The sequence below is a fragment of the Pseudorca crassidens genome, chromosome 9 (genome assembly GCF_039906515.1).
Source record: "Pseudorca crassidens isolate mPseCra1 chromosome 9, mPseCra1.hap1, whole genome shotgun sequence".
Classification (NCBI taxonomy): Eukaryota; Metazoa; Chordata; class Mammalia; order Artiodactyla; family Delphinidae; genus Pseudorca; species Pseudorca crassidens.
In genome coordinates, this window is record NC_090304.1 from 100,650,915 (window position 1) to 100,675,286 (window position 24,372).

Sequence of the window (24,372 nt, forward strand, 5' to 3'; positions counted from 1 at the left end):
AGTACTGCCAGGTCTCCAGTGGGAGACTTTTCCCTCCAGATTTCAAAAGTCATGTTCTTTCTACTACTCAACACTGCCACCCATTCCTCAGCTTTCTAGAGAACTGATGGGAGCTTAAAAAAAAAAAATTTAGTAAATATATGGAAATTGTAAATACACGGTTGAAACATTTTAGAAAAAGACCAGAGGCGGGGAAGGGAATGTAACACCAAACACAGATCAGTTTCTGGGAGAGAGCCTGGGCCCAAAGCAAAAATCATCACTGGGACAAAGAAGGCTATGTAGGAGCAGCAACACTATCTGAGTCTTGGGGACTCCGTTCCCACCCCAAACCACAAAATGAGGGCCTTCAACACATTTAAGCAATCTCCACCCAAATTCCACACCAATTACATGGGGGACCTGCTCCACAGCCCTCCTCCTCTCCACCACCCCACCAAAAATACTTTATTAATGAGAGGGCAGCATAAAGCCACGGGACTGCATCTGCTCGGGGAGAATCCAGAGGACAGCCTGGCACCAGCCCCAGCTGACACCCGACCCTCCTCCAGCGAGGACCCACTAGGCTATGCCTCCCTCTAATTACCAGGTGCCTGGCTCAGGGCCTGGCCAGTTATTTAGAGAACCAGCGCCCACGCCTCGCACAGATATCCGTGAGGCCAGGGCTACAGGCACCGTCTGCTGAAAGCCTGCTGCCTGAAGCTGCTACCTCCTGACTCCACTCTCCTGGGACCCCTCCTGCCACCCCCGTGCCCAAGCTCGGGGCATCATGTCGCTTGCACACACAGCTGCAGAGTACATGCTCTCAGATGCCCTGCTACCCGACCGCAGGGGCCCCCACCTCAAAGGACTGCGCCTGGAACTGCCCCTGGACCGCATGGTCAAGTTCATAGCCGTGGGCTTCCCCTTGTTGCTGATGTCACTGGCATTTGCCCAGGAGTTCTCCTCTGGTAAGTGGCTTCCAAGACCCAGTGGGCCCTGAAATGAGTCAGCCCCCACTGTCTAGATCACATGACTCGGGCCGGGCATCACCCAAAAGGCAGACTATGCATCCGTTTGGGGCACCAGCAAAGCAGAGGTGTTAAAAAACTTTGAAAGTCATTTCTAAAATTTTCCAGTAAAAAATATTTGTCTTAATTTCAGTATTCGCATGTTCTGTGTCATTGCAGTGACTAAACTTTTATTTTGATTTTCATGTGGATGATAGAGATTAGGATCCTATAATCTCTCCAGGATTTATGACCTCTAAAGGTCTTAATTAGCCAAGCTTCAGATAAATCTCCTATCTTCTTGGAGTCTTCTTGCTACTCCCCACCTCCAGGATTATTGACTTGAGAACCTATTAAGTGCCTGACAGAGTCTGGCGCATCACAGGTGCTGAATAAATCCACTCCTTCCTCTCCAAGAGCTCCAGCCCCATGCACGAGCACTAACAAACACGTATACCCAGTGTTCTAGGTGCTAGATTAACACAGCGAATCTGCCACCTCTATTAAAGACAACGTGGACTTTCCCGAGAACTGGGATTGCTGGCTTTCTTTTCTGGCTGTGTGCTGAGCTCACCACCTTGCCCAGGGAGGTGTGTCAGCCTCCCACTGCCTCTTCATTCACCCACAGTGCAGACCCAGAAACCTAGGGCCTGGGAAGAAGACAGTGCCTGCCAGATTCAGAAATGGCCAGAAAGCTCTTAGCTGATTGTCCCCTGGATCCCCGTTCCTCCACCCCAACTCAGGGCTGCCTCAAAGCTGTGTTTCTGTTCCAGGGTCTCCCATCAGCTGCTTCTGTCCCAGTAACTTCAGCATCCGGCAGGCTGCCTACGTGGACAGTTCCTGTTGGGACTCACTGGTTCACCACAAACAGGATGAGTCTGGCCAGCACAGGACGAAATCCCTCTGGCCTCACAAGGTAAAGTGGCAGGGGCTCTGTCAAGCCTGCCTCACGGCTGGGTGGCGGGGGGCAGAACTGCATCGATAGGTTCTCTCCTGCCCGCCTCTGCTTTTGTATTTTGCTCATTGACTTTCGCGTCTCAGGCATTCTTCAAATATCTGGTCATATTTGCTCACCCACTTTTATCTGATTGGAAGTTTTGTGCCTTGGGCTGAGGCTGTCAGTTCAAAGTAATCCCTTTGGGCCATTTCATTGGGGAAACCCCCAGATATCAGTATCTGCAATCTGATATTCTGGGCTGGTCAGTTTTCCCAAGAAGAATCATTCAATCCCTAATTTGGGTGGAGGGGGCAGCATGCGGTTGGTATCAAGCTTGTCTGCCAACCCTCTGGGAACTCAGCCGTGGGTGTCGGCATTCACTACTCATTCAGCTCACCCCCGTTCTCAGTATGTTCCCCTGCCCTCAATGGACCCAAGTGCAGAATCCGTCGGGTTTAACGTTTCCAAAGAATAAACCACAAGGGCGGTCGGCTGAGTGCACCATGTTTCAGAAAGGATCTGCGGATCTGTTTTCTCAATATTCCTGTTTCCAGCCTCACCTGCGCCCCCATTTTCAGACACACCCGATATCTCCCATCCCTGAGTCTTCCTGGTTCTGTGGTGAAAACAGCCTGGCTGTACCCACCTCAACTTCTCATCCTCTCCGCGGGCTGGTACCTTCTTTCACGCAGCTGCTTCCCAGGTTTCAACACTTTGTTACTCTTGTCTCCTCTTCTATTTTCTTTGTCCTTATAGGATTATGTCTTTTGGGTCCCTTTATTGTCATTCTAGTGGGGTTTCATGAGGAAGCAGAAGTAATATGTATGTCCAAGACACAGTTTTAATCAGAAGTCACTCATAATGTTTTCTAGTTCTGACAGTTTACAGGGCCTCAAAATGCCACAGTTCTAGGACCCAGACAAAACCAGAGACTTAATGGAAAGAGTTCATGAGGTGTCTGTCCCTGGAAGTGTTCAAGCAGGATCTAGATGGTAACAAGTTCAAAGTACTGCAGAGGGGATTCATATGTCAGAAAAGAGTCAAATTGTCGATCATCAGATGGCCTGAGTGCTCGTTAAGCCCAGATTCTCTGGCTGCACCCTAAGCCTCCTGAAACAGAAGCTCTAGGGTGAAAAGTTCATTTTCAAGAAACGTCATTTCTTAGACAGGAATGAAAAGGTTCTCATTTGCTCCCGTGGTCTAATATACCTTTCCTAGCCTGTCTCTCTTGTTTAGTTCAGAAACACACACATGTGCGCGCACACACACACACACACACACACACACACACACACACACACACAAATCAAATAGCCTCCCTCTCTCTTTTTCTTCAAACTCTCCTCTAAAATAAAAAGCATCTATGGTTCAGGAGAAGCTATAGGCCAGTATTTCTTAAGGGAATAAGCTCCAAAGTCGGACTGCCTGGTTCCAAATCTGCTCATTCACCTGCTAGACATGTAACCCTGTATCGGGCACTTAACATTTTCATGCTTCAGTTTCTTGGTCTATAAAATAGAGCTACTGATAGTACCTGACGAAGAATGAATAATGCATGTTCAGTACCCAGCAAAAATGTCGCTTAACTGAGCCTCTACGAGTAGGGTTTTTACTGTGGGCAAAACAGTGGGTCCAACCTGTTGGGTTTGGTGAGTATGATAAGAAACATAAGGAAAAGTCCTTTATCTAAGGTAGCAAATAGTGTAGTGGAGGACACCAGCTTTATGAATACCCAATGTCAGTTTACAAATACAGACCAGAAACAGCCCCCAAGGATTCCAAGACAGTGCCTGATGGCGTAGTTTGGTCTTACCAAGAATCCAAAGATGAGAAAAGGCCATTGCCCATGAGAGAAAGCAGGGCAGGCTACGTGGAGGAAATGGGACCTGACCTCCTCTCTGGAGGGTCGCAGTAAAGGTCAGCCATGCCGGGGCCCCTGGCAGGACTTGGAAAGCTATGGACTCTGGATGTCTGGAGCAGTCAGAGAAAGAAAAGTGGAAGATTGAGAATGAAGATGCTCTCCCCTAGGATGCCATGACCACCATTGGCCATGATCTCTGGTTAGCCACCCAGGCTAACATGCATGGAGAATGGGGACAGGAAGCTAGCACTCCCTCTTGCTCTCTTTCTTTCCCTTCCTTCCTTCCTTCCTTCCTTCCTGTCTCTGTCTGTCTCTCTGTCTGTCTGTCTCTCTTTCTCTCTCTGCCCTCCCCTTCTGAGGCAGGAACTGGGGAAGGAGAGCCACTCACTCAGCACCCTGTCTGCAAGGTTGCAAGGTCTGGGCACCCTGGGGCTCCCTCCTCAGCTCGCTCTCACCCTGCAGGCCCTCCCCTACTCCCTGCTGGCCCTGGCCGTGGCCATGTACCTGCCGGTTCTGCTGTGGCAGTATGCAGCCGTGCCGGCCCTCAGCTCAGATCTGCTGTTCATCATCAGCGAACTGGACAAATCCTACAATCGCGCCATCCGCCTGGTGCAGCACATGCTGAAGATCCGGCAGGAGGGCTCGGACCCGCACGCGTTCTGGGATGAGCTGGAGAAGTGAGTTGTCTCCTCCACTGCTTTCTGAAAGACGCGGTCGAGCCCTAAAATGGGATCTTGCAGAGTAATCTTTAAACTATCCTCTGCACCATCCTTCTCGAGAATTCAACGTTCTTAACACGTGACCGCATTGACTTTCTATCGTCTCTGTACAGGGAGAGGGAAAGGACTCTGCCTCCAGTTTATAGGTGACTCCACTGAGTCACAAAGGGGTCAGCCTCTGAAAGACCACTTTTTCAGAACCCTGAATAGCTCCTCCCAGGCCTACAGGAAAAACAGCCCAATTCTCCCAGATACTTTTCCTAGGCCCTCCACACACTGTCATCAACCACTTCCTCAGACTTCTGTCGAACAACTAAATGACAGAAGCCTTCCACTCCACCTAGGCAGTCTCCTGCTTTCCTCCTGAACAAGCCGTTCATTCATTTAAGCATTCACCTGTCATTTAGGAGCACCAGACCCAGCTCTGGGTGCGGTGGATACGGGTGTGTGTGTGTGCTGGGGGCGGGGGCTTATATTGTATTGAGGGAAAACAAACAGTGAATTAGCATAACACATAAGAAAGTTATATGGTAGAGGATAAGTGATATAAAGAAAACTAAGACAGGGGGAGGGGCTCAGGAAAGCTGGGAGGTGGAGGGAGGTGCAGTTTTAAATAGGGTGGCCAGGGCAGGCCCCCTCAGAGCACAGCTGAGCTAAGGTTAGGAACCATATTCTGCCTCGGGTTTGTGTACATCTCTATCCTCTGAAAAAAGCTCTTCTCCTGTCTATCTTTCTGAACCCTATCTACCTTTGGAAGGCCAATCTAAGACAATATTCTCCATAGAGGTTTCTGAACACTCCAGCTCACACTGTTTGTCTCTCTCCTAACTTTTACAACTACCATGGTTTGTATCCATCGTTTTAGCAACAGAACGAGCATTATTTTTATTTCCTATTTGCATGTTTCATCTGCCCCTTCCCTACAAGCCAGACTGCAAGCTTCTTCAGGGCAGAGACTGGATTACATCTACCTGAACACCACAGCTCTCAACAAACACTTGTTAGCAGATTTATTTCTATAAAATGAATGAACTGGCCTAAAAAAAATCATACACAAAGGAAACAGACCAAGAACCAGAACGTGGTTATTTAGAATCCCAGTCCAGTGCTAAGTTAATAAGTCTTAATGCTTCTTAAGGATCCTACTTCAGCTTAGAGATTTAGTCTGCCTTGCCAGGCAGAAATCCAGAGTGATCATTCATTATTCACTGGGTTTACTGCATTGCACTCATGTCTTGGAGAATTAAGATACACTCACACACCTCTCTTTGGGGAAAGGAGGGGTTATGCTCAAAGAAGGCAGATATTCCTGTGAGCCAGTAATGCCGTGTTGCATACACAGATGCTGTTACTTCCCCACATGGCTCTCTCAGGATACAGTTCTAAATGGTCCCTCCTAATCTTGCCTCCTTTCTTCCCCTGCCCAGGGCTCGGAAAGAACGATACTTTGAATTCCCCTTGCTAGAGCGGTACCTGGCCTGTAAGCAGCGCTCACACTCACTAGTGGCCGCCTACCTCCTGAGGAACTCCCTCTTGCTCTTCTTCACCTCAGCCACCTACCTATACCTTGGCCACTTCCACCTGGATGTCTTCTTCCAAGAGGAATTCAGCTGTTCCATGAAGACAGGGCTGCTACATGATGAGACCCACATCCCCGATCTGATCACGTGCAGGCTGACCTCTCTGTCTGTTTTCCAGATTGTTAGTCTCTCCAGTGTAGCAATATACACCCTGTTGGTTCCAGTGGTAATATACAACCTCATGCGGCTGTGTCGGTGGGACAAACGGCTCCTATCCATCTATGAGATGCTCCCGGCTTTTGACCTCCTCAGCAGAAAGATGCTGGGATGTCCCATCAATGATCTCAATGTGATCCTTCTTTTCCTCCGAGCCAACGTCTCTGAGCTCATCTCTTTTAGCTGGTTGAGTGTCCTTTGTGTGCTGAAGGACACAACCACCCAGAAGCACAACATTGACACAGTGGTTGATTTCATGACGTTATTGGCTGGCTTAGAACCCTCAAAACCTAAACATCTCACCCACGGGATGTGTGATGAAAATCCGTAGTTAAGAAACCATGAAGCAAGAAATTTTATGGAAAGTAAAAATCTCTCCCCTTCTTCACAAGTCTCACGCACTAATATACAAAAACACCCACTTTAGGATTGCTAAACTTGCATTTAGCTGAATCGAACATCCTGTATTATGCTATGCCAAAGGTGAGAAGATATAATCAATACATGGAAACAAATCTGAAAGTTGGAGCTGATGAGTCCAAAAGCTAAAAAAAAATAGATCTAGAGCTTAATATGAAGACAGAAGAAAAACTAAGACTAAAATTAAAATCTAGGGACTTCCCTGGTGGTCCAGTGGTTAAGACTCTGCACTCCCAATGCAGGCGGCATGGGTTTGATCCCTGGTCGGGGAACTAAGATCCCTCATGCTGCACAGCATGACCAAAAAATAAAAAATTTAAAAATAAAAGTTACCATTATTTTAAAAAATTCAAAAAAAATATTAAAGTCTAGACATTGTACAAAGGGAGAGGTTTCTACAGGCTATTAAATGGAGGTAGTTTCTTCTCACTCCATTTACGCCTTTGTAGGATACATGCTCAGTTTAGAGCAAGTGGGGTAATCTGGTAAGAGAATAAAGATATGAAATCCCTGGGAACCCTGTGGTGTGGACTCAAACCCCAGCTTGTCTTGTGGAACTCACCAACCTTGCCCAGGTATCCTGTGGCCTGCAAGATGGGCCAAGAGATGCTGATGGCAGGAATTTGCCGTCTGCTCTTGGGGCTTAAGGACAGCATAGAACAAGGCCAGGGCCATGCATCAGCTGTGGGTGGAGCCTTGAGGTGTACAGATACACTTTTTCATTGTGTAAACCAGGGACTCACTTCACCAAGGGCTGGGATTATGGGCTGCAGACTCTGTAATTCTTGATGGGCCCAGATATGCTTCTAATACCCCAGGGGATGCTCTACCTCCACTTACAGCCAATCACTGATAGCAACCATTTAGAACTAAACAGGATAAATAGTAAAGTGCTGTTGGGCCCCAACTCTCTCTTACTCATCTTAGCTTCTAACTCCCATTGCTATGTTTGGAACCTTGATCTGACTCCAAAGGCCATGCTCGGACCACAATACCTTGCTGTCTCTCATTTGCTATTTGTAGAGCTGCACATTATGTATTTCTTCAGAGAATTTTTGCATAAGTCATTTCGACCCCTCTTCATATAGATAAGTAGAAAAGTTAGACAAATTCAGATAAGTTTACCTAAAACAAGCAAAGGGGTCGATATACCGACATTCATCAATGGCTTCCTGTTGTCACTCGGTAAAAGCCTCAGTCTTCAGTTGGTACACAAGACCTTCACAATCCAAATCCTGCCTGCTCCTCAGTCTCTCCTCTTGCCTCTGTCCACATACACCTTCCACTCTGATCAACAACTTGCAGTTCCCACGCTTCTCACGATGCTGAGCCTGTGAATATGCTGTCCCCACTGCCCAGGATGCCCTCCTCTGTTCTGCACTGGGCCAACTGCTAGCTCCCCTTCAAAATCTCCCCAGGCACATTTCCTTCAAGAAGCCTTCCCAATCTCCTCTTTCCTTCCCTAACTAGGTGCTGCTATGTCATCCAATACCTACCTCTGAGATAAAACTTATTACACTTAATAATATTAATATAGCCCATGTATTTGTCTTTTCCTCTTAAATAAGTTTCCTAAAGGCTGTGTCATCATAGGCACTAATAAATAAATATTCTTCGGAATACATAGTGAATAGTTGCTCAGGAACATTACATTGTCTGGAGAACACAGAACCAGCCACTAAAATACCCTGTATTGAAAAAGCTTTGTACACAAACATGCCCTTCACAGCAATTGATGAGCAAAAAGTCAAACATGGATGTAAATAATTATGTAAAATTATTAAGCCATAACTGGAACATTAAGCAGTCATTTAAATAACATTTCTAAAGAACTTATAATAGCACTACAAAATGACTATGATAATGGTAAGTGAACAAAAGAGGAAACATCATGTTCGGTATGATCTAACCTATATAAAATGCATTAAAATATTAAACATACAAACTACTACATATAAAATAAGCAACAAGGATATATTGTCTAGCACAGGGAATCACAGCCATTATCTTGTAATAACTTTTAATGGAGTATAATCTGCAAAAATACTGAATCACTATGCTGTACACCTGAAACTAATATTGTGAATCAACCATACTTCAATAAAAAATTAAACATACATGTTAAAAGTGATTCACTTGGGCTTCCCTGGTGGCGCAGTGGTTGGGAGTCCGCCTGCTGATGCAGGAGACATAGGTTCGTGCCCCGGTCCGGGAAGATCCCACATGTCGCGGAGCGGCTGGGCCCGTGAGCCATGGCCACTGAGCCTGCGCGTCCAGAGCCTGTGCTCCACAGCGGGAGAGGCCACAGCAGTGAGAGGCCCACGTACCGCAAAAAAAAAAAAAAAAAAAGTGATTCACTTCGTATGGCAGCATTATGAATTTAAAAAAAATCTTCTTTGCACTGTATTTTCTAAATTTTGCATGAAATGTTTTAGAAATTGTAAGGAAATGTTTCTAATGAAATAAAGCCTGCAAGGACAAAATACAGCTGAACAGCAAATAAATCAGGCAGTTAGCAAATAAGGGTTAAAAAAAGAAGAAGAAGAAAAAAAGAAAATCTGTCAATCAGAACTACCTATATTCAGGTTCCAAGGAAAAGTGCCAGTCTATAGTATGAAAGGCATGATTATGGATATTTTGTAAACTGAAAGTATTCCTGGCAATTTCCAAAAATGAATCTATATGGTTGCCTTGAGTATGTTTGTAAAAGCATACTGGAACCGTGAGTTCCAAAAGGACAGCTTTCAATACGAATGGACAAAAAGGACTCTCGTAATCTTTCTCTCTGTGTTAAAACCATTTTGTCAAGACTCTTGTCACTGTTCTTACAATTCCAGAAATGAAGTACCTGGGTTATCGATTCTAAACCTTTTTTGAACTGATTGTAAGTTACTTATTTTAGCGTTAGTTTTTTCTCCAGTAACTTACTGAACTTAGTGTTTTAACTCTGTACATATTTTCCTTAATTTCCGTATACAATTCTAGAAGTCTAAATTTTGAGTATATACAACGGTAATTATATATCAGTAGAGTACCTTTCAGTTTAACTATCCACCTCATTATTCTAAAGACTATATTCAGTTCTGAGAGGAAAAACCTGTGACCCAGAGGCTCACTCAACTAGTTAGTGGCATTGCTGGGAGAAAAATGAATACTACAAGCCTTCTGCCTTCCAGCCCAGCTCATTTACCAATACTGCATTCTAAAGAACTGTCTATTTGATGATTAGACAGAACTTGGTTATAAAGTTAGAGCTATATACATATAAGTTTAGGTACAGAAACATATTTTTGGTTTCATTAGGCAAATATTTACTCAGTGCCTACTTAGTGCAAGCATGTTATTAAAAGTGCCGGTTAAATCTTCCATCTTCCCTACTAAATCCTAATCTGAGAGCAGAGGACTTTTTTCTATTCACCACTGTAATCCCAGCTCCCAGTAAAAGGACAGCGTAACAGGCCCTCAAGAAACATCTATGCGAGCTGTATAAAGAAAGGAAGTAGAGAAAGCAGCAGTCCCAGCAATGCGTTGGAGTGCATCCTACAGTCCAGAAGGCCAGTCTGTATCAAGTGTGGAAAAGTGGTGCTGAAACGCAGTGGGTGGGGTTCGGAAACGTGTATGAGATTGGCTTCGAGAAGATTTTTGTGCGACTTTAGCTCAACAATAACACGCCTCAGCTAAACACACACACGCGAGTCTCAGAGTCCTTTCCAGCCGCCCTCCTCCTCCTCAGGTTCTCCCCTTCCCCTCCCCTTCCTTTCCCCCTCCCCCATTCCCTCCCCTTCCCTCCCCTTCTCTTTCCCCTCCCCTCCCATTCCCTTTCCCTCCCCTTCCCCTCCCCTTCTCTTTCCCCTCCCCTCCCATTCCCTTTCCCTCCCCTTCCCCTCCCCTTCTCTTTCCCCTCCCCTCCCATTCCCTTTCCCTCCCCTTCCCCTCCCCTTCTCTTTCCTCTCCCCTCCCATTCCCTTTCCCTCCCCTTCCCCTCCCCTTCTCTTTCCCCTCCCCTCCCATTCCCTTTCCCTCCCCTTCCCCTCCCCTTCTCTTTCCCCTCCCCTCCCATTCCCTTTCCCTCCCCTTCCCCTCCCCTTCTCTTTCCCCTCCCCTCCCATTCCCTTTCCCTCCCCTTCCCCTCCCCTTCTCTTTCCCCTCCCCTCCCATTCCCTTTCCCTCCCCTTCCCTCCCCTTCTCTTTCCCCTCCCCTCCCCTTTCCCCTCTCCTCCCCCTCCCTTCCTCCCCCTCCCTTCCTCCCCTTCCCTTTCCTTCCCCCTCCCCTCCCCTTCCCCTCCTCCCCTTCCCCTCCCCTCCCCCTCCTCCCCTTCCCCTCCCCTCCCATTCCCCTTCCCCTCCCATTCCCCTTCCCTCCCCTCCCATTCCCTTTCCCTCCCCTTCCTCCCCTTTCCCCTCCCCCCTTTCCCCTCCTCTTCTCTTTCTCCTCCCCTTCCCTCCCTCCCCTTCCCGCCCCTTCCCCTCCCCTCCCCTTCCCTTTCCCCTTCTCCTCCCCTCTTCCGGAGCCGAGGATCGGCCGAACCGAGACGACCCAACTCCCAGCCCCGGAAGTTACGCGCGGCCGGCGCCGTGATGTAAGTTCCGGTCACGGCTAACTTCCGAGGCAGACGCGGAAGTGCAGGGAGGCACCGGGAACCGGGTTTGGTTGCAGGATTTGCGGCCGAGCCCTGCGCCTCGTGAATGTTCTAGAGAGGTCGATTCCTAGCGGCCGGCTTCCACCAGCCCAGACCAGACGTAGCCGGCGCTAGGGGCCACTCCTCGGCCGAGGAGCTGATGCCGGCCGCTCCCTGGAGCCCCCGTAGCGGGGCCGGACCATGAGCCTGCTGGGCGGCCTGGCCTCCTCGCCGCGGGCCCCGCTGCAGTCCAGCAAGGCCAGGATGAAAAAGCTCCCGAAGAAGAGCCAGAACGAGAAGTACCGGCTCAAGTACCTGCGGCTGCGCAAAGCGGCCAAAGCCACGGTGTTTGTGAGTGTGACCGGCGCTCAGCCCTTCTCAGCCTCGAGCCTCTCCTAACGCGCGAAATCTTTCCCCGAGCTGTACCCCTTCCCAGAGTGACAGTATTAATACAGTGTTAGGTTTTACATTGTACATTACTTCTTGTTAGCCTCATGCCTTGGACAAATTACGTAATTCCTGTAATCGTGTTTCCTCATCTGCAAATGAGAGCTAATAACTGCCTTGAAGACTTAATGAAGATTAAATGAGGAAAGTAAAGCTCTCGGTACCTAGAAGCTGTGCTAATAAGTTTTAGTCATTATCGTTATTACCGCCGAACTCCTGGAAATGCCTTTGAGCCTCCAGAGAAACCTGAGAATGAGGCGCTATTTTTAAAGTAGCAGCACTTAAGGCCCGAGAGATGATTTGCTCGAGGGCGCTATGTCTGAGCCCTGGCTCCAACTCAAACACCTGATTCTAGTTTCTTTAGTACTTCCATTACGCAGCCTGTTTCCCAAGCACCCCGCTTACCCGTAACTGACCCCTTCCACGAACAGGCACATGAAGCTCTCAGTAATCCCCCCTTCTAACCTCTTTTGAGTCTTCCCGATCCTTTATCGTAGCGGCACTGGATTTACTGAATGAATGAAATGGTTTTCCAGCCACAACCAAGTGTTATAATATTCTGGCTTGCTCAAGCTCACCTCAATGCTTGGAAATAGCAGGTGTCTCAAATATCTCCCCACATCTGAATCACCACTACCTTACCTCTTCTTCTACCAAAAGCTAGAACATCCCTCAGCTTTTTTGGAAGCATAAGGAAAGGTTTGGAAATCAGAGCATTCATTCCGAAAACATTTATTTGGCACTTGCCATGTACACTGGAGAGAAGTAAGAAAAGCAGAATTAAGAGGATTTAGTATCTAATTATGTTACCTTTCTTTTATTCCCTAAATGTCAAAGGTACCTAAAGCCTGGCACCTATGTTGTTAGGATACTGGTTCCACCAAGTCTATGCAGAAGGTTTTGTGAAGAAAAAGGATATTGTTTTGATCATTCAAAGTTTGAGGTCCCAACTATGGAGCATCCAGATTGGAGCAGTCCCCTCAGGACTCATGCTTGGGAACTAGATTGAATCGTCAGTAAAGAAAGCTGATGCTTGAATACACATAAATAGGTTATGAAATTTAAGAATTTTATAGACTAGACTAGATTTTGTTCCATCTGTATTTTCTCTTTAAGGTTCATACTACATGGGATGCTTTGGGTTAGGTTCGCTTTGTAAGCTCCCCAAGAGTCAAGGCACTTGGGAATGGACCTTCCCCATATTTACAAGGGTTGAGTTTAAGCATCTATGCTTTGAGCAGTATGCCCTTTTCTTTGCTAAAGGCTACCCTAATTAAGGTGACCATATGTCTTGGTTTGCCTAGGACAGCCCTACTACTTTGCCATATTGTTCTGGCAAAATCATCAATAGCTCCCCCTTTTCACGCAAAGGTGCACCAGTTTCTATAAATTATCTAATTACTCTGCCCACATTAGAACTTGACCCTACCTTTACTTATAGGTTTGTTTACAGTTTCTCTGCAAGGTAGACTAGCACTTCCTTCTCACCCAGCAACACAGACTTCTTTGGTTTGGAATATAGCTCCTCTTCTCAGCATAATACTTTGATCTTTCATTCATTTTGTGTGACTATATTCAAAATTTTCTTCAAGGAAAATGCTGCTATTTGTGATGAAATTGCTCGTCTTGAGGAAAAATTTCTTAAAGCTAAAGAAGAAAGACGGTGAGCTGGTTCATTTTGTGTTCAGAATTACATTTTTTGGTGATTGATACGGTGTTTCTGATCCTATGAATTTTCCTCCATCGGGATTTTTGTGCTTTGCACAGCCCACTGGCCACTAATCTGGTACAAAGTCACAACCTATGGTATTGGTTCCTGTTTACCTAGGTTGTGTTGGACCATGATGATGAAACAGCTCTATTCATCTCTCTTGCCACATCTTATAAGTAATTTTATTATAACTCTGCAGTTATAAAAGCCAAGGAATAAAAGAAATTGCATTTCATTCTACATATATTTATTCCATATGTAGTACTCCGTGAGTACATGTACATGTGCAGTTCATGGTATGTGCCCTTCAGAAGCCTAACACCTTCCAACATCCAGTTAGAAGAGCTCTCCAGATGCAAAAGAGATACGCTATAATCCTTTATCCTTAGCTTCTTGAAGTAGTATTCTCTGGAGCTTCGTTTTTCCCGGGGTCCAATAAGAACCTTATTTTTGTGAATGCAATAATCTTTGTATATAGTTCTGGCTTTTCCCAGTACTTGAATAAAATATGGAATTGTGATAAAACAGAAGCTCATACTTCTGCTCCCTTTCCTTCCTGACCTCAGGTACTTGCTAAAGAAGCTCCTTCAGCTCCAGGCTCTAACTGAAGGGGAAGCACAGGTTGCAGCTCCTTCCCACAGCTCCAGTTTGCCCCTGACTTACGGTGTGGCCAGCTCTGTGGGAACTATCCAGGGAGCTGGGCCGCTTTCTGGGCCTAGCACTGGAGCTGAGGAACCATTTGGAAAGAAATCCAAGAAGGAGAAAAAAGAAAAAGGCAAAGAGAACAACAAACTGGAAGGTACCTTGGGGAGAGGATATCAGTTGCCCCAGTGGCTCAGCGACTAATGACGAAGACCTGGTACTAACTGGTAGACACTCGGCCACAGAGATGACTTAAACTCTCACCTGGTCCTTAAGCAGCCCTGGTAGCCCTTGAAAACCAAGTGTCTTAAAGCCACTTCAGGTGGAGGAATTGCAGTTAGACCTGGTTAAACGTGATGGGAGCAGGCCAAGGCCTCCCCCTTCTCCTACACACCCGACTCTCTGGGTGCCTTCAGTTCAGTCTTTCCTAGAGGCAGGGAAATGGGCTTGGTGGCCTTTTGAGCACACAGATGACCTGGGAAATTGCTGACCTTATAAATGAAGTCAGAGGCCTTAAAAAGTATAAGGCTTTTAGATACTAAGCACTGATACCAAAATTGGTTACTGCCAGGTGGGTGGGTAGAAGGATACTCAGGGCTTTGGGGAAAAGTCCCATGTGCCCATTCAGGGAGTGTGTAGAACCAGGATTGGCTTATTGCTCTTAGCATCGTGCAGAGTTTTCCCTTCCCCTCAACACTGGGAGGGGCCTAAAGTGGGTGACCCTAGATTTGCGTTTCAGTTCTGAAGAAAACATCCAAGAAAAAGAAAATGGAGACAGGTGCTCGCAAGCTGGTTCAGCCCATTGCCCTGGATCCCTCAGGACGGCCTGTGTTCCCCATCGGACTGGGGGGTCTAACAGTATATAGCCTGGGGGAGGTGAGTGAGACCAGCGATAAAGAGAGAGGAGAATCAGAAATACGGGAGTGGGGTTGAGCCTTCCCTCCCTGTTCCCGTTAGCAGCAGCCCCTTGCTGATCCAGACCAACCCCAGAAAATCTCCAGTCCCTAGGAAACCAGGTCAGTTTTGTCTGCTACACATCCTACGCTCTTTCTCTCTCTGATTTGAGTCACTCTTTGCAGCCCCAAGGTGGTTCTAAAGGCTACCACAGTACCCTGGACTTCTACATTCTCTGGTGACCTCAGTGGCGGGTTGGGGGAATCTTTTTTTATAGATCATCACCGACCGACCTGGCTTCCATGACGAGGGCGCCATCTACCCTGTGGGCTACTGCAGCACTCGGGTGTACGCCAGCATGAAGAGCCCAGACCAGCAGTGTCTGTACACCTGTCAGATCAAGGACGGTGGCACACAGCCTCAGGTACCCACTCTAAGAATAACTGCTGGTTTTCTTCTTTTTTTTTGAGAACCTTCTCTGTGACACGCACTTAATATATATTATCTATTCAGACACTTTACAAGGTAGATAGTGTGTAAGTTGCAGAAAGTGATTGGCCCTGAGTCACACCTCTGCTAATAAGTGATTTGAGCTGGGATGTGAATCTGCATTTGTGTGAGTGTCCTACTGACACCCATTCCCTTGAACCGTGCTGGTGCTAATGTCAATATGGTGACCACATGAGGCCTGATCCAGCTTCTTGTTTGTAAAGTGCAGGCCTACATTCAGGGAAGATTAGTTTGACATTCTGCCAACTCAGGTGGGACCAAGATGAAGGTAGCAGAGAAACTGCATATTAGTTTCTGACTGCACGTACTCTTGAGGACCTGGGAGACCTGAATCCTAGTCATATTAAGTATCTTTGTTCATCTTTCTCGGTGCTGTGGTTCAAGACAATTCACTTTCCCAGTTTCCTCTGATCATTGGGGGAAAATAGACCATTTTCAGAGTTTCAGGCTTCACTGTCTGATGATGTTACAGATCGCTAGAAAATGGGGTGGAAGGAGATAGAAGCAAGGGAAGGAACCTTTGAGCAGAAGCTGAGGGCCTGCCTGACACATGTGGACAGTATTGCGTCACTCCTATCCTGGTTAGAACGCTGTCGGATGCAGCTGAGAGTTTGGATGACCTTGGCCATGCAGCATTTCTCTTTAGAAAGTGCTCTAACAGACAGTCTCGATATTGTAGCAATAATTATAACAAATCTATATGTTCAAGGAAGATCTAATCAAAATCCTAATAGAATGTAAATGGTAATTGACAAGCTGGTCCTTAATTTCCTCTGAAAGACAAATTGCTAAAATATTTTAAAAAAAAAATCTTTGGGGTTTTTTTGGTTTCCTTTATTAAGCCACTAACCCATCCAGACATTATTTTCAGGTACATTGTGAGCTTTAATTTTTTTCCCCTAACATCAAGTGACACATTTAGTATATACTAAATACGTATAATACTTGAGTGTGTTTCCAGATGATTCTGTTTCATCTGTTTGTCTATAAATGCCAGTATGACTTTTAATTGCTTTAGCTTTATAAAATGTTTTATACTATAAATATGTTTAAAAAATATTGAACAATATATTTATGATCCTAGGGTGAGGTGAAAAGGTTTTCCTTAGCAAGATGTGAAAAGTAGAAGCCATAATGGAAAGCAGTAACAGATTTGACTATTAAAAATTTAAACACTTCTGAATGACCAAAACCACCATAATCAAAGTTAAAAGTGACAAACAAGAAGAAAATATGTCACAGTGGATTAATATCCAGAAAGAGTGCTCTTGTGATCTAAGATAAAAAAGCAGTCAGATAAAACAGGCATTTCACAGAAGCAGTGCAGATGGTCGATGAGAGCAGACCTTACTAGCAGTTAGGGAGACGCAAATAAAACAGAAAGATCTTATTTTTTCTCATAGGCAAATATAAGATAGATAATAGCAGATGCTGGCCAGCATGTAGGAAAATAAGTACAAATGGCATTAGTAGGAGGGAAAATTTGTAAAGTTCCTTTTTTTGGAAGGCAGCTGGGCAGTATCAACAATTTTAATGTGTGACTCCTTTGATCCAGAATACTTCTAGATATTCTAGTATGTCTTAGAGAAATGTGCAAATGTGAACAAAAGAATTACGTACAACAATGTAATTGTGGCATTGTTTGCAATAGCAAGAAGTTAAAAGTAGCCTAAATACCCACCAATAGGAAAATGGTTAAAAATTAAGATATATCCACCTTGTGTAATATTATACGGCAGTTAAAAGAATGAAGTAGGGAAAGACCCCAAACCAAAATACTACATTTTGGCCTTTTAATTGCTCTTTGCTCAAATAGAATATATAGTTTACACACAATATAAAAAATTGGAATTGGCATGATCAATACCAAGTAGAAGAGCAATCCTGAAATATTTAAAGATAATTGTTTACGGTTTTTTCATGAATTAGCTGAGAAATCAGTATAAACCATCACAATGTTAAACTTGCAACATGTCACTGACGTAACAAAACCATTGACTAAAACTACTCTCAAGATAATTTACTACTGACAAAATTGAAAGAGCTCTAAAATTGACACAGGAAAATTGAATCAAATGAAATAACCACAGAAGAAAACTAACAGCAGTAGAAACTGTACTCAGTAAGGTTCACTTTTGGAGTCTAAAAAAATGATCAATAATGCACATCACTGGGGGGAAAAAGAAAAAAAAAATATATATATATATACACAGAAAATAAATTAATTCTGTGTGGAATAATTTTATTAAACATTGAAAAACTGGAAACTGCTTAACTGAACTTTATAGAAAACTGGTTAAGGAATTTAAATGACTAAAGAGAAGCTGTTACAGAAATTTTTTTTTTTTTTTTGCAAAAAGTCGTGAACTTTATAGAAAACTGGTCAAGGAATTAAGTTGGGTAGATAGCACTTGTTACAATAATGCTTTCTTGGCAGAAATTCCTCAGTATCAGTATAATTTTGATTTAACAGTTTCTTTTTATAAAAAGGATATTTTACAACTCAAAAAGTAAAGTGAAATGGCGATTTGCAGTCAAAACGGCCTATACTCTTCCTAGGCGTTATAAAGTAAATCTAAGATTATGTGGGGAATGATTTCATTTGTTTTTAAAATACCATTTGTATTTATACTTACAAATGTAAGTAAGTGGATAAGAAAGCATCTGGAAAGGTATATAAGAAATAAGTGTTGGCCTCTGGAGAGGAGTCAAGCAAAGAGTATAAAATTAAACAGAAGACTTGCTCTGTTTTCTTGGCTTGGAATTTCTAACAGCCCTCTAGGAAGGGTACCCACCTCCTACCTGGTATACTGAGCTTCAGGTTCCAGAGTGAAGAAAGAGTAATAGCAGTAGTGTGACTCTCTCTACCCCCTTCTTGAAGACTGACCTCATTGCTCCCTTGTATTTCTCAGTTTGAAATTGTTCCTGAAGATGACCCCCAGAATGCCATTGCCAGCTCTTCTGCAGACGCCTGTCATGCAGAACTGCTCGAGACCATAAGTGCTGCTATGTAAGTTGACCAACAGCTTGGAGACAGGCTAAAAAGATCACTTTGGGTACACTGAGGCCTTCTCTCTTGCTTTTAATGAGTAGAGATCCCTTATTTTATAGAAAGCTATCCTGTGTCCTTTGAATGTCTTAGCAGCTACCGTCTCCAGAGTATCCAAGTGAGGAAAGCTTATTCCATGTGTTCATACCCACATTCTCACCTCCCTCTCAGCTCTCAAGCTAAAATTCTCCCTCTCCTGTTTAGGGGGAAACTAATGCCCAACGTGCATCCATCTGGAGCTGACTTTTTTGGGTTTTCTCATCCAGCCATCCACAACCTGATCCAGAGTTGTCCAGGAGCTCGAAAATGCGTCAAGTAAGTGGGGTCAAATCCATTCCCTTGAAAGAAGCCCCAGGGACCAGGTGGGCCAGGGACCTAAACTGGCGGTCACTGCTCTGCTCATTCATCTATTTAATGAGCTGCTTCTGTGCACAAGGCACAGTATTGGTCCTCTGCGGCCCCTGGACGGCGAGCAGGAGCCAGTACCCCACTGTACTGAAGTTCTTATCGTCTGTGTGCACCATGACAGCAAACGGATTGGGAAGTCCTGCAGAGTAAGTGTCACTAAAGAAGCCTGTCTGTGTGCTTTTCATTTTTGGTTAGTTAATATGTTTTTCAGATATATATGGCAGAGACCTAAAGAAAAAAATACCTGGTCCCTTTGAAGGGAAGAATGGGTTGTATGGCCAACAGACAACTCAGTAATGATCCCTTTGGTCCTGCAGTTACCAGTGGGTGAAGTTCGACGTGTGTAAACCTGGAGACAGTCTGCCGCCCCAAGGACAGCTAGAGAATGATGCAGCTACAAGCTTTGAAGCCTTTCAGAGACAGACCTTCCATAAAGATCACAATGATCCCATTCTACAAGGTATCTTTTATTTTTTCCCTTCTGCTTCGAAAATTGACCATTTTTAGGCAACCCTCCCCTCTTCATCCATCGCTGAGTATCCCATATCTGGGCAGTGAGTGATAGAAGCTTTCCCTGCTCTGGCCATGGGCAGCCCTCGCAGAAGTCACAAGCCGTGGCTGAGATCATGGTGAGGCAGGGCTCACCGAGAAACTAGGGCATCTCATTTTCTAACCTAAATAAGACCTAAGCAGAATACAAGGGAAAGTTTACTGTGGGACTGAAATTTCAGATGTAGTGAAGGGGATCAGGTCATGGCCTTGGTCCTGCCTATGTTCCGTGGATTCCCTTCCACAAATGAGTGGAGTGATCAGGGGATCCGGCATAGGAGTCATATAGGGAGAGCTCTGGACTAGAAATAAGAAGATAGTATTAACTTCTCTGTCTCTGCCTACTATGCTGTGTAACCCTAGGCAAGTCACTTGATCTATTTCAGCCAGTTTTGTTCTTCTTTTTTAATATTTTATTGAAGTATAGCTGATTAACAATGTTGTGTTAATTTCTGCTGTACAGCAGCGATTCAGTTATACACATATATATTTTTTCATATTCTTTTCCATTATGTTTTATCACAGGATATTGAATATAGTTCCGTGCTATACAGTAGGACCTTGTTGTTCATCCATCCTGTATATACTAGTTTGCATCTGCTAGTCCCAAACTCCCAATCCTTCCCTCCCCCTTGGCAACCACAGGTCTTTTCTCTATGTCCGTGAGTCTTTGTTTCATAGATATGTTCATTTGTGTCATATTTTATATTCCACATATAAGTGATATCACATGGTATTTGTCTCTTTCTTACTTCACTTAGTGTGATAATCTCTGTCCATCCATGTTGCTGCAAATGGCATTATTTCATTCTTTTTTATGGCTAATATTCCTCTGTGTGTGTATATGTGTATATGCCACATCTTCTTTATTAATTCGTCTGTCCATGGCTTGGCTTTTGCAAATAGTGCTGCTGTGAACATAGGGGTGCATGTATCTTTTCGGGTTATAGTTATGTCTGGGTAAATGCCCAGGAGTGGGATTGCTGGGTCATATGATAATTCTATTTTTAGTTTTTTAAGGAACCTCCATACTGTTCTCTATAGTGGCTATATCAATTTACATTCCCCCAACAGTGCAAGAGGGTTCCCTTTTTTCCATATCCTCGCCATTATTTATTGTTTGTATATTTTTTGATGATCCATTCTGACTGGTGTGAAGTGATACCTCATTGTAGTTTCGATTTGAATTTCTCTAATGATTAGTGATGTTGAGCATCTTTTCATGTGCCTCTTGGCCATCTGTATGTCTTCTTTGGAGAAATGTCTATTTAGGTCTTTGGCCCATTTTTTGATTGGGTTGTTTTTTTTGTTTTTGAGTTGTATGAGCTGTTTGTATATTTTGGAACCTAAGCCCTTGTCAGTCGCATCGTCTGCAAATATTTTCTCCCAGTCCGTAGGTTGTCTTTTCATTTTGTTCATGGTTTCCTTTGCTGTGCAAAAACTTATGTTTGATTAGGTCCCATTTGTTTATTTTTGCTTTCATTTCTATTGCCTGACCTAAGAAAACATTGGTATGATTTATGTCCGAGAATGTTTTGCCTATGTTCTCTTCTAGGAGTTTTATGGTGTCATGTCTTATAATAAGTCTTAAAGCCATTTTGAGTTTATTTTTGTATGTGGTGTGAGGGTGTGTTGTAACTTCACTGATTTACATATGGCTGTCCAATTTTTCCAGTACCACTTGCTGTATTTCAGCCACAGTTTTCTTCATTGTAAAAGTAAGTATCTGTCCTGTCTTACCAAACAAGGGCAGAACTGGGCTGACAGATGCAAAAGAGTTGAAAGAATTAAAAGGACACGTATGTGTCTGGTCAAGCCAGTCTCCTGAGATTCCCAGGTAGCAGTGGAACTTGAGGAATTTTTTTTTCTCCAGGATCCTTGGACCTCCCAGAGCTTCAGCCTACAGCCTTTGTGTCTTCTTATCAACGCATGTTCCTGACACATGAACGCTTGGTAGATACTCACCTACAGCACTTGAAGTCTCCGTCGCAGTGTAGCCCAACTCAGTCTTCAGATTGAACAGGAAGGGATCAATGACCACATCATTTTCATCAGGATGGATTTTTTATCTTAAACTAAAACTTAAGACTATATGGAAGAAGGCAGCGACTCAAGTGAAGAAGATAGTAAATTAACACATTTTGTCGCGGAGGTTCCCATGGTGACAGCTTTCCTGGGAAAAACTTCAGCTGCTTTATTTTTAGTAATAAATTTTTCTTGACAGTTCTGCTTATTTTCATCTTGTTGTAATCAGGATATAATCTTTTGGCTTAGCTCTGCCTGAGGTAAACTTAAGTCCTTTGTAAACCAGAGGGAGAGATGGCTGCTGACTCATGAGGAAGGTAGTAAGATTCTGACAACCTTGCACCCTTGATTCTGATCTAGGTCAGTGAATATTAAGTCGCAGCCCCTACAACCAGCTGCTGCTTTGTTTTCATGTCAGCGTCACCACAGTGAAATCCTGCTTATCCCCAAGCTGCAAGGCCCAGTCCCAGGCCCACTGTTCATCTTTTTCACATTTCACAAGGGGATCAAAAAATCCTCTCTAACCCTTCCTACATTCCCTTTGTGGCTCCTTATTGGAGAATGTGCTTTTAGCTAAACCACATGATAACACACATTTAGACAGAACGTGATTGGTTCCCATCCTCCGTAACAGACTCACCCCAACAGTTCGTTAGTCGTGTACTGACGTAATTCCGCATTCTGTATAACTGAATTTTTTGGACTCTGCTTACAGCATTAAGGTAGAGGCATACCACACCACCTAATCCCAGCCAGGACAACTCCACGGTGCCTTGTGGGATGCTTCGCTGCCCACCCAGCCCGGCCTGGAATGGGAAGGAACAAAAGGACCCCGGAAGTAGAAGAATGGGGAAGGCGGTGAGAACTGGATTGTCACTGTGCTACCGTCCATAGCTGCTAACGGGGGAGGAAACAAATGGGCCTAGCATCTTACAGGACTATATCTGGATGGCAGAGGGAGGGATCTGATGCAGCATTTAGAGCACATCACACTGGCCACTGCAAAGTATCAGAAACTAAAGTAACCAACACTAATTTTATGATTCTTATTTATAGTCTTACAAGTTTGTATAGCTTTTACAGTGCAAAAACAATAGTAAAATTTGGATAATAGCAAATCAGGGATAGAAAGGAGATTACTCAAAACTGTTAATGTTTTTCTTTTTTCTTTTTTCTCTGCATAAGGTGCCTGAAGCCATTTGCATTTACACAGAAATGGTATATGCTGCTTTTATCACATAACCAATATCTTTCCATTCTGTTACAGCCTGAGTTAATCACAGATTCAAAGTGAGCATCATTCTAAGAAGGACATTAAAAAAAATTTATGTAAGTTAGTGCACGGTTTTCCTTTAATTAAAGTATTCATTTTGTAGCTTTCCTAGAACAGTGTTTTTCAAACTACAAATTTCAACACACTAGTTGTTCTTAAACTTAGGCAATCAAGACCCACATCTTTTAAAATTAAATTAGAAGACAATTAGAACATATTGGAATGCATTGCATGTCAAAGGTTGAAACTGGTTTCAACTATAGTGTGTATATAGGCGTTTATACACCATTCACACAATACACATGGGGACACATGGAATGATGTAAAGTGTTTTTACTATGGATCATCATTTTAAGTAACTTGAAAAACACTGCCCTAGCTGGCATACTTAAAAAATCTTTTCATCTACTGGATTGTTGAAGATAGTTTGACAACATCCAATGTCAGTGAAAATGAGGGAGAAAATGGGACTGTGCCTTGGTGGAAATGTAAACTGTTGAACCCTTTGGGAGGGTTAAGCTATAGGTGTCAAAATGTTAAACATATTTATCCTTAAACCCATTATTCCATATTCAGGACCCTAAGGAATTAAGTGCGGGATGGTGTTTGCGTAACAGTTATCACAGTATTTGTTTAAAACCCTCTATGTCCACTGATGGCAAATTGGTTAAAGAAAATATAGAGCTCCCACAAACTGAAACAAACTAAATCTGTTTTCACTTTACATAGGAAAATTATTTCTCTAGAATAAGTCAGAAACGCAGATTACAAAATAATATACCGTGTAGTAGTATGTAAAATGTGACCTAAACAAATCAGGTGATGTTCACCAAGATATTAAGTGTCTCCAAATGATGAATTTTGTGGTGATTTTTACTTACGTATACTTTTCTTTAGCATCCAAGTCTTCTTAGTGATTATGAATTCGATTTTTTCAAATAGTAAAAAGTTATTTTCATTTGGGAAAGAAACTGAATTCCCACAGAATGTTTTAAATTATTCAACCATTAAAAATAAACTTTCATATGACTTTTCATTAAGATATCCACCACCTAAACCTAACGTTTTACACTGTGTGCCCTAGCTTACTGGGGGTGAAGGGAACCTGGGCCTGGAGCGCTTAACTGTTTCTAGCTTCTTCCAAGTTAGAACGGCTGCCACGCGACGCGCGTGAGTGCTGCGGTGAGGAGGAGTGGACAGTACATTCGCTTTTCCGCAGGAGTCTGTTACTGGGTCCGTGGTTCCTGTTAGGCCAGATGAATAAGAGGCCAAGGTTTGGGTGTTAGGAGCCAGCTGTGCACTGGGAAGTCCTTGAAGGAGCAGAGTTCCTTGCAAGCTGCGTAGCTGTTTCGCTTTTTACTAAGATCCTGGCACTGACGATGCATTCCTGCTCTTCAGTTACACCAGGACCCCTTGGGGGACAGGTATGGAGAGAGTGATGCTTATGCTTTCGTTCTCATTTTTCACATTAAGGGAATGGAAACTACCCACAGATTAGTCTCACTCCTTTCTCAGGTTCAGGGGACAATTTGCAAGCCCGTTCATAACCCAGTTTTGACTAGAGAGGAATGTGTACACGTGAC

General features: G+C 44.1%; 2 protein-coding genes across 4 annotated transcripts; both read left to right on the forward strand.

Moving 5' to 3' along the window:
- Positions 1-707: 707 nt before the first annotated feature.
- On the forward strand, positions 708-9,011 carry PANX3 (pannexin 3). The gene is made up of 4 exons (XM_067747688.1): positions 708-950; positions 1,763-1,905; positions 4,250-4,464; positions 5,934-9,011. Exons 1-4 carry the CDS (start codon positions 770-772, stop codon positions 6,571-6,573), a joined length of 1,179 nt encoding a protein of 392 aa, XP_067603789.1. The 5' UTR covers positions 708-769; the 3' UTR covers positions 6,574-9,011.
- A 2,212-nt stretch (positions 9,012-11,223) lies between these two features.
- Positions 11,224-21,714, forward strand: TBRG1 (transforming growth factor beta regulator 1). Of its 3 annotated transcripts, XR_010946332.1 has the most exons (10): positions 11,249-11,632; positions 13,321-13,391; positions 14,006-14,238; positions 14,821-14,957; positions 15,253-15,399; positions 18,398-18,495; positions 18,739-18,849; positions 18,971-19,088; positions 19,260-19,402; positions 21,365-21,503. XR_010946332.1 is itself a non-coding variant. In XM_067751413.1 (9 exons), the coding sequence occupies exons 4-9, from the start codon at positions 14,850-14,852 to the stop codon at positions 21,508-21,510; spliced, it is 753 nt and encodes a 250-aa protein (XP_067607514.1). In that variant the 5' UTR covers positions 11,224-11,242; positions 13,321-13,391; positions 14,006-14,238; positions 14,821-14,849; the 3' UTR covers positions 21,511-21,714. The 3 variants fall into 3 exon arrangements, 2 of the variants coding, with proteins under 2 accessions (XP_067607514.1, XP_067607513.1); XM_067751413.1 differs by lacking the exons at positions 11,249-11,632; positions 18,971-19,088 and adding an exon at positions 11,224-11,242 and having other exon boundaries at positions 21,365-21,714; XM_067751412.1 differs by lacking the exon at positions 18,971-19,088 and having other exon boundaries at positions 21,365-21,714.
- Positions 21,715-24,372: the final 2,658 nt, after the last annotated feature.

Bases quoted from the DNA above. Each gene is read 5' to 3' on its own strand.
- PANX3 (XM_067747688.1), top strand. From the start codon at position 770: ATGTCGCTTGCACACACAGCTGCAGAGTACATGCTCTCAGATGCCCTG. The intron at 1,906-4,249 runs GTAAAGTGGCAG...CTCACCCTGCAG, and splicing joins AATCCCTCTGGCCTCACAAG to GCCCTCCCCTACTCCCTGCT. The intron at 4,465-5,933 runs GTGAGTTGTCTC...TCCCCTGCCCAG, and splicing joins TTCTGGGATGAGCTGGAGAA to GGCTCGGAAAGAACGATACT.
- TBRG1 (XM_067751412.1), top strand. From the start codon at position 11,483: ATGAGCCTGCTGGGCGGCCTGGCCTCCTCGCCGCGGGCCCCGCTGCAG. The intron at 15,400-18,397 runs GTACCCACTCTA...TGTATTTCTCAG, and splicing joins ACGGTGGCACACAGCCTCAG to TTTGAAATTGTTCCTGAAGA. The intron at 19,403-21,364 runs GTATCTTTTATT...TTTTTTCTCCAG, and splicing joins CAATGATCCCATTCTACAAG to GATCCTTGGACCTCCCAGAG.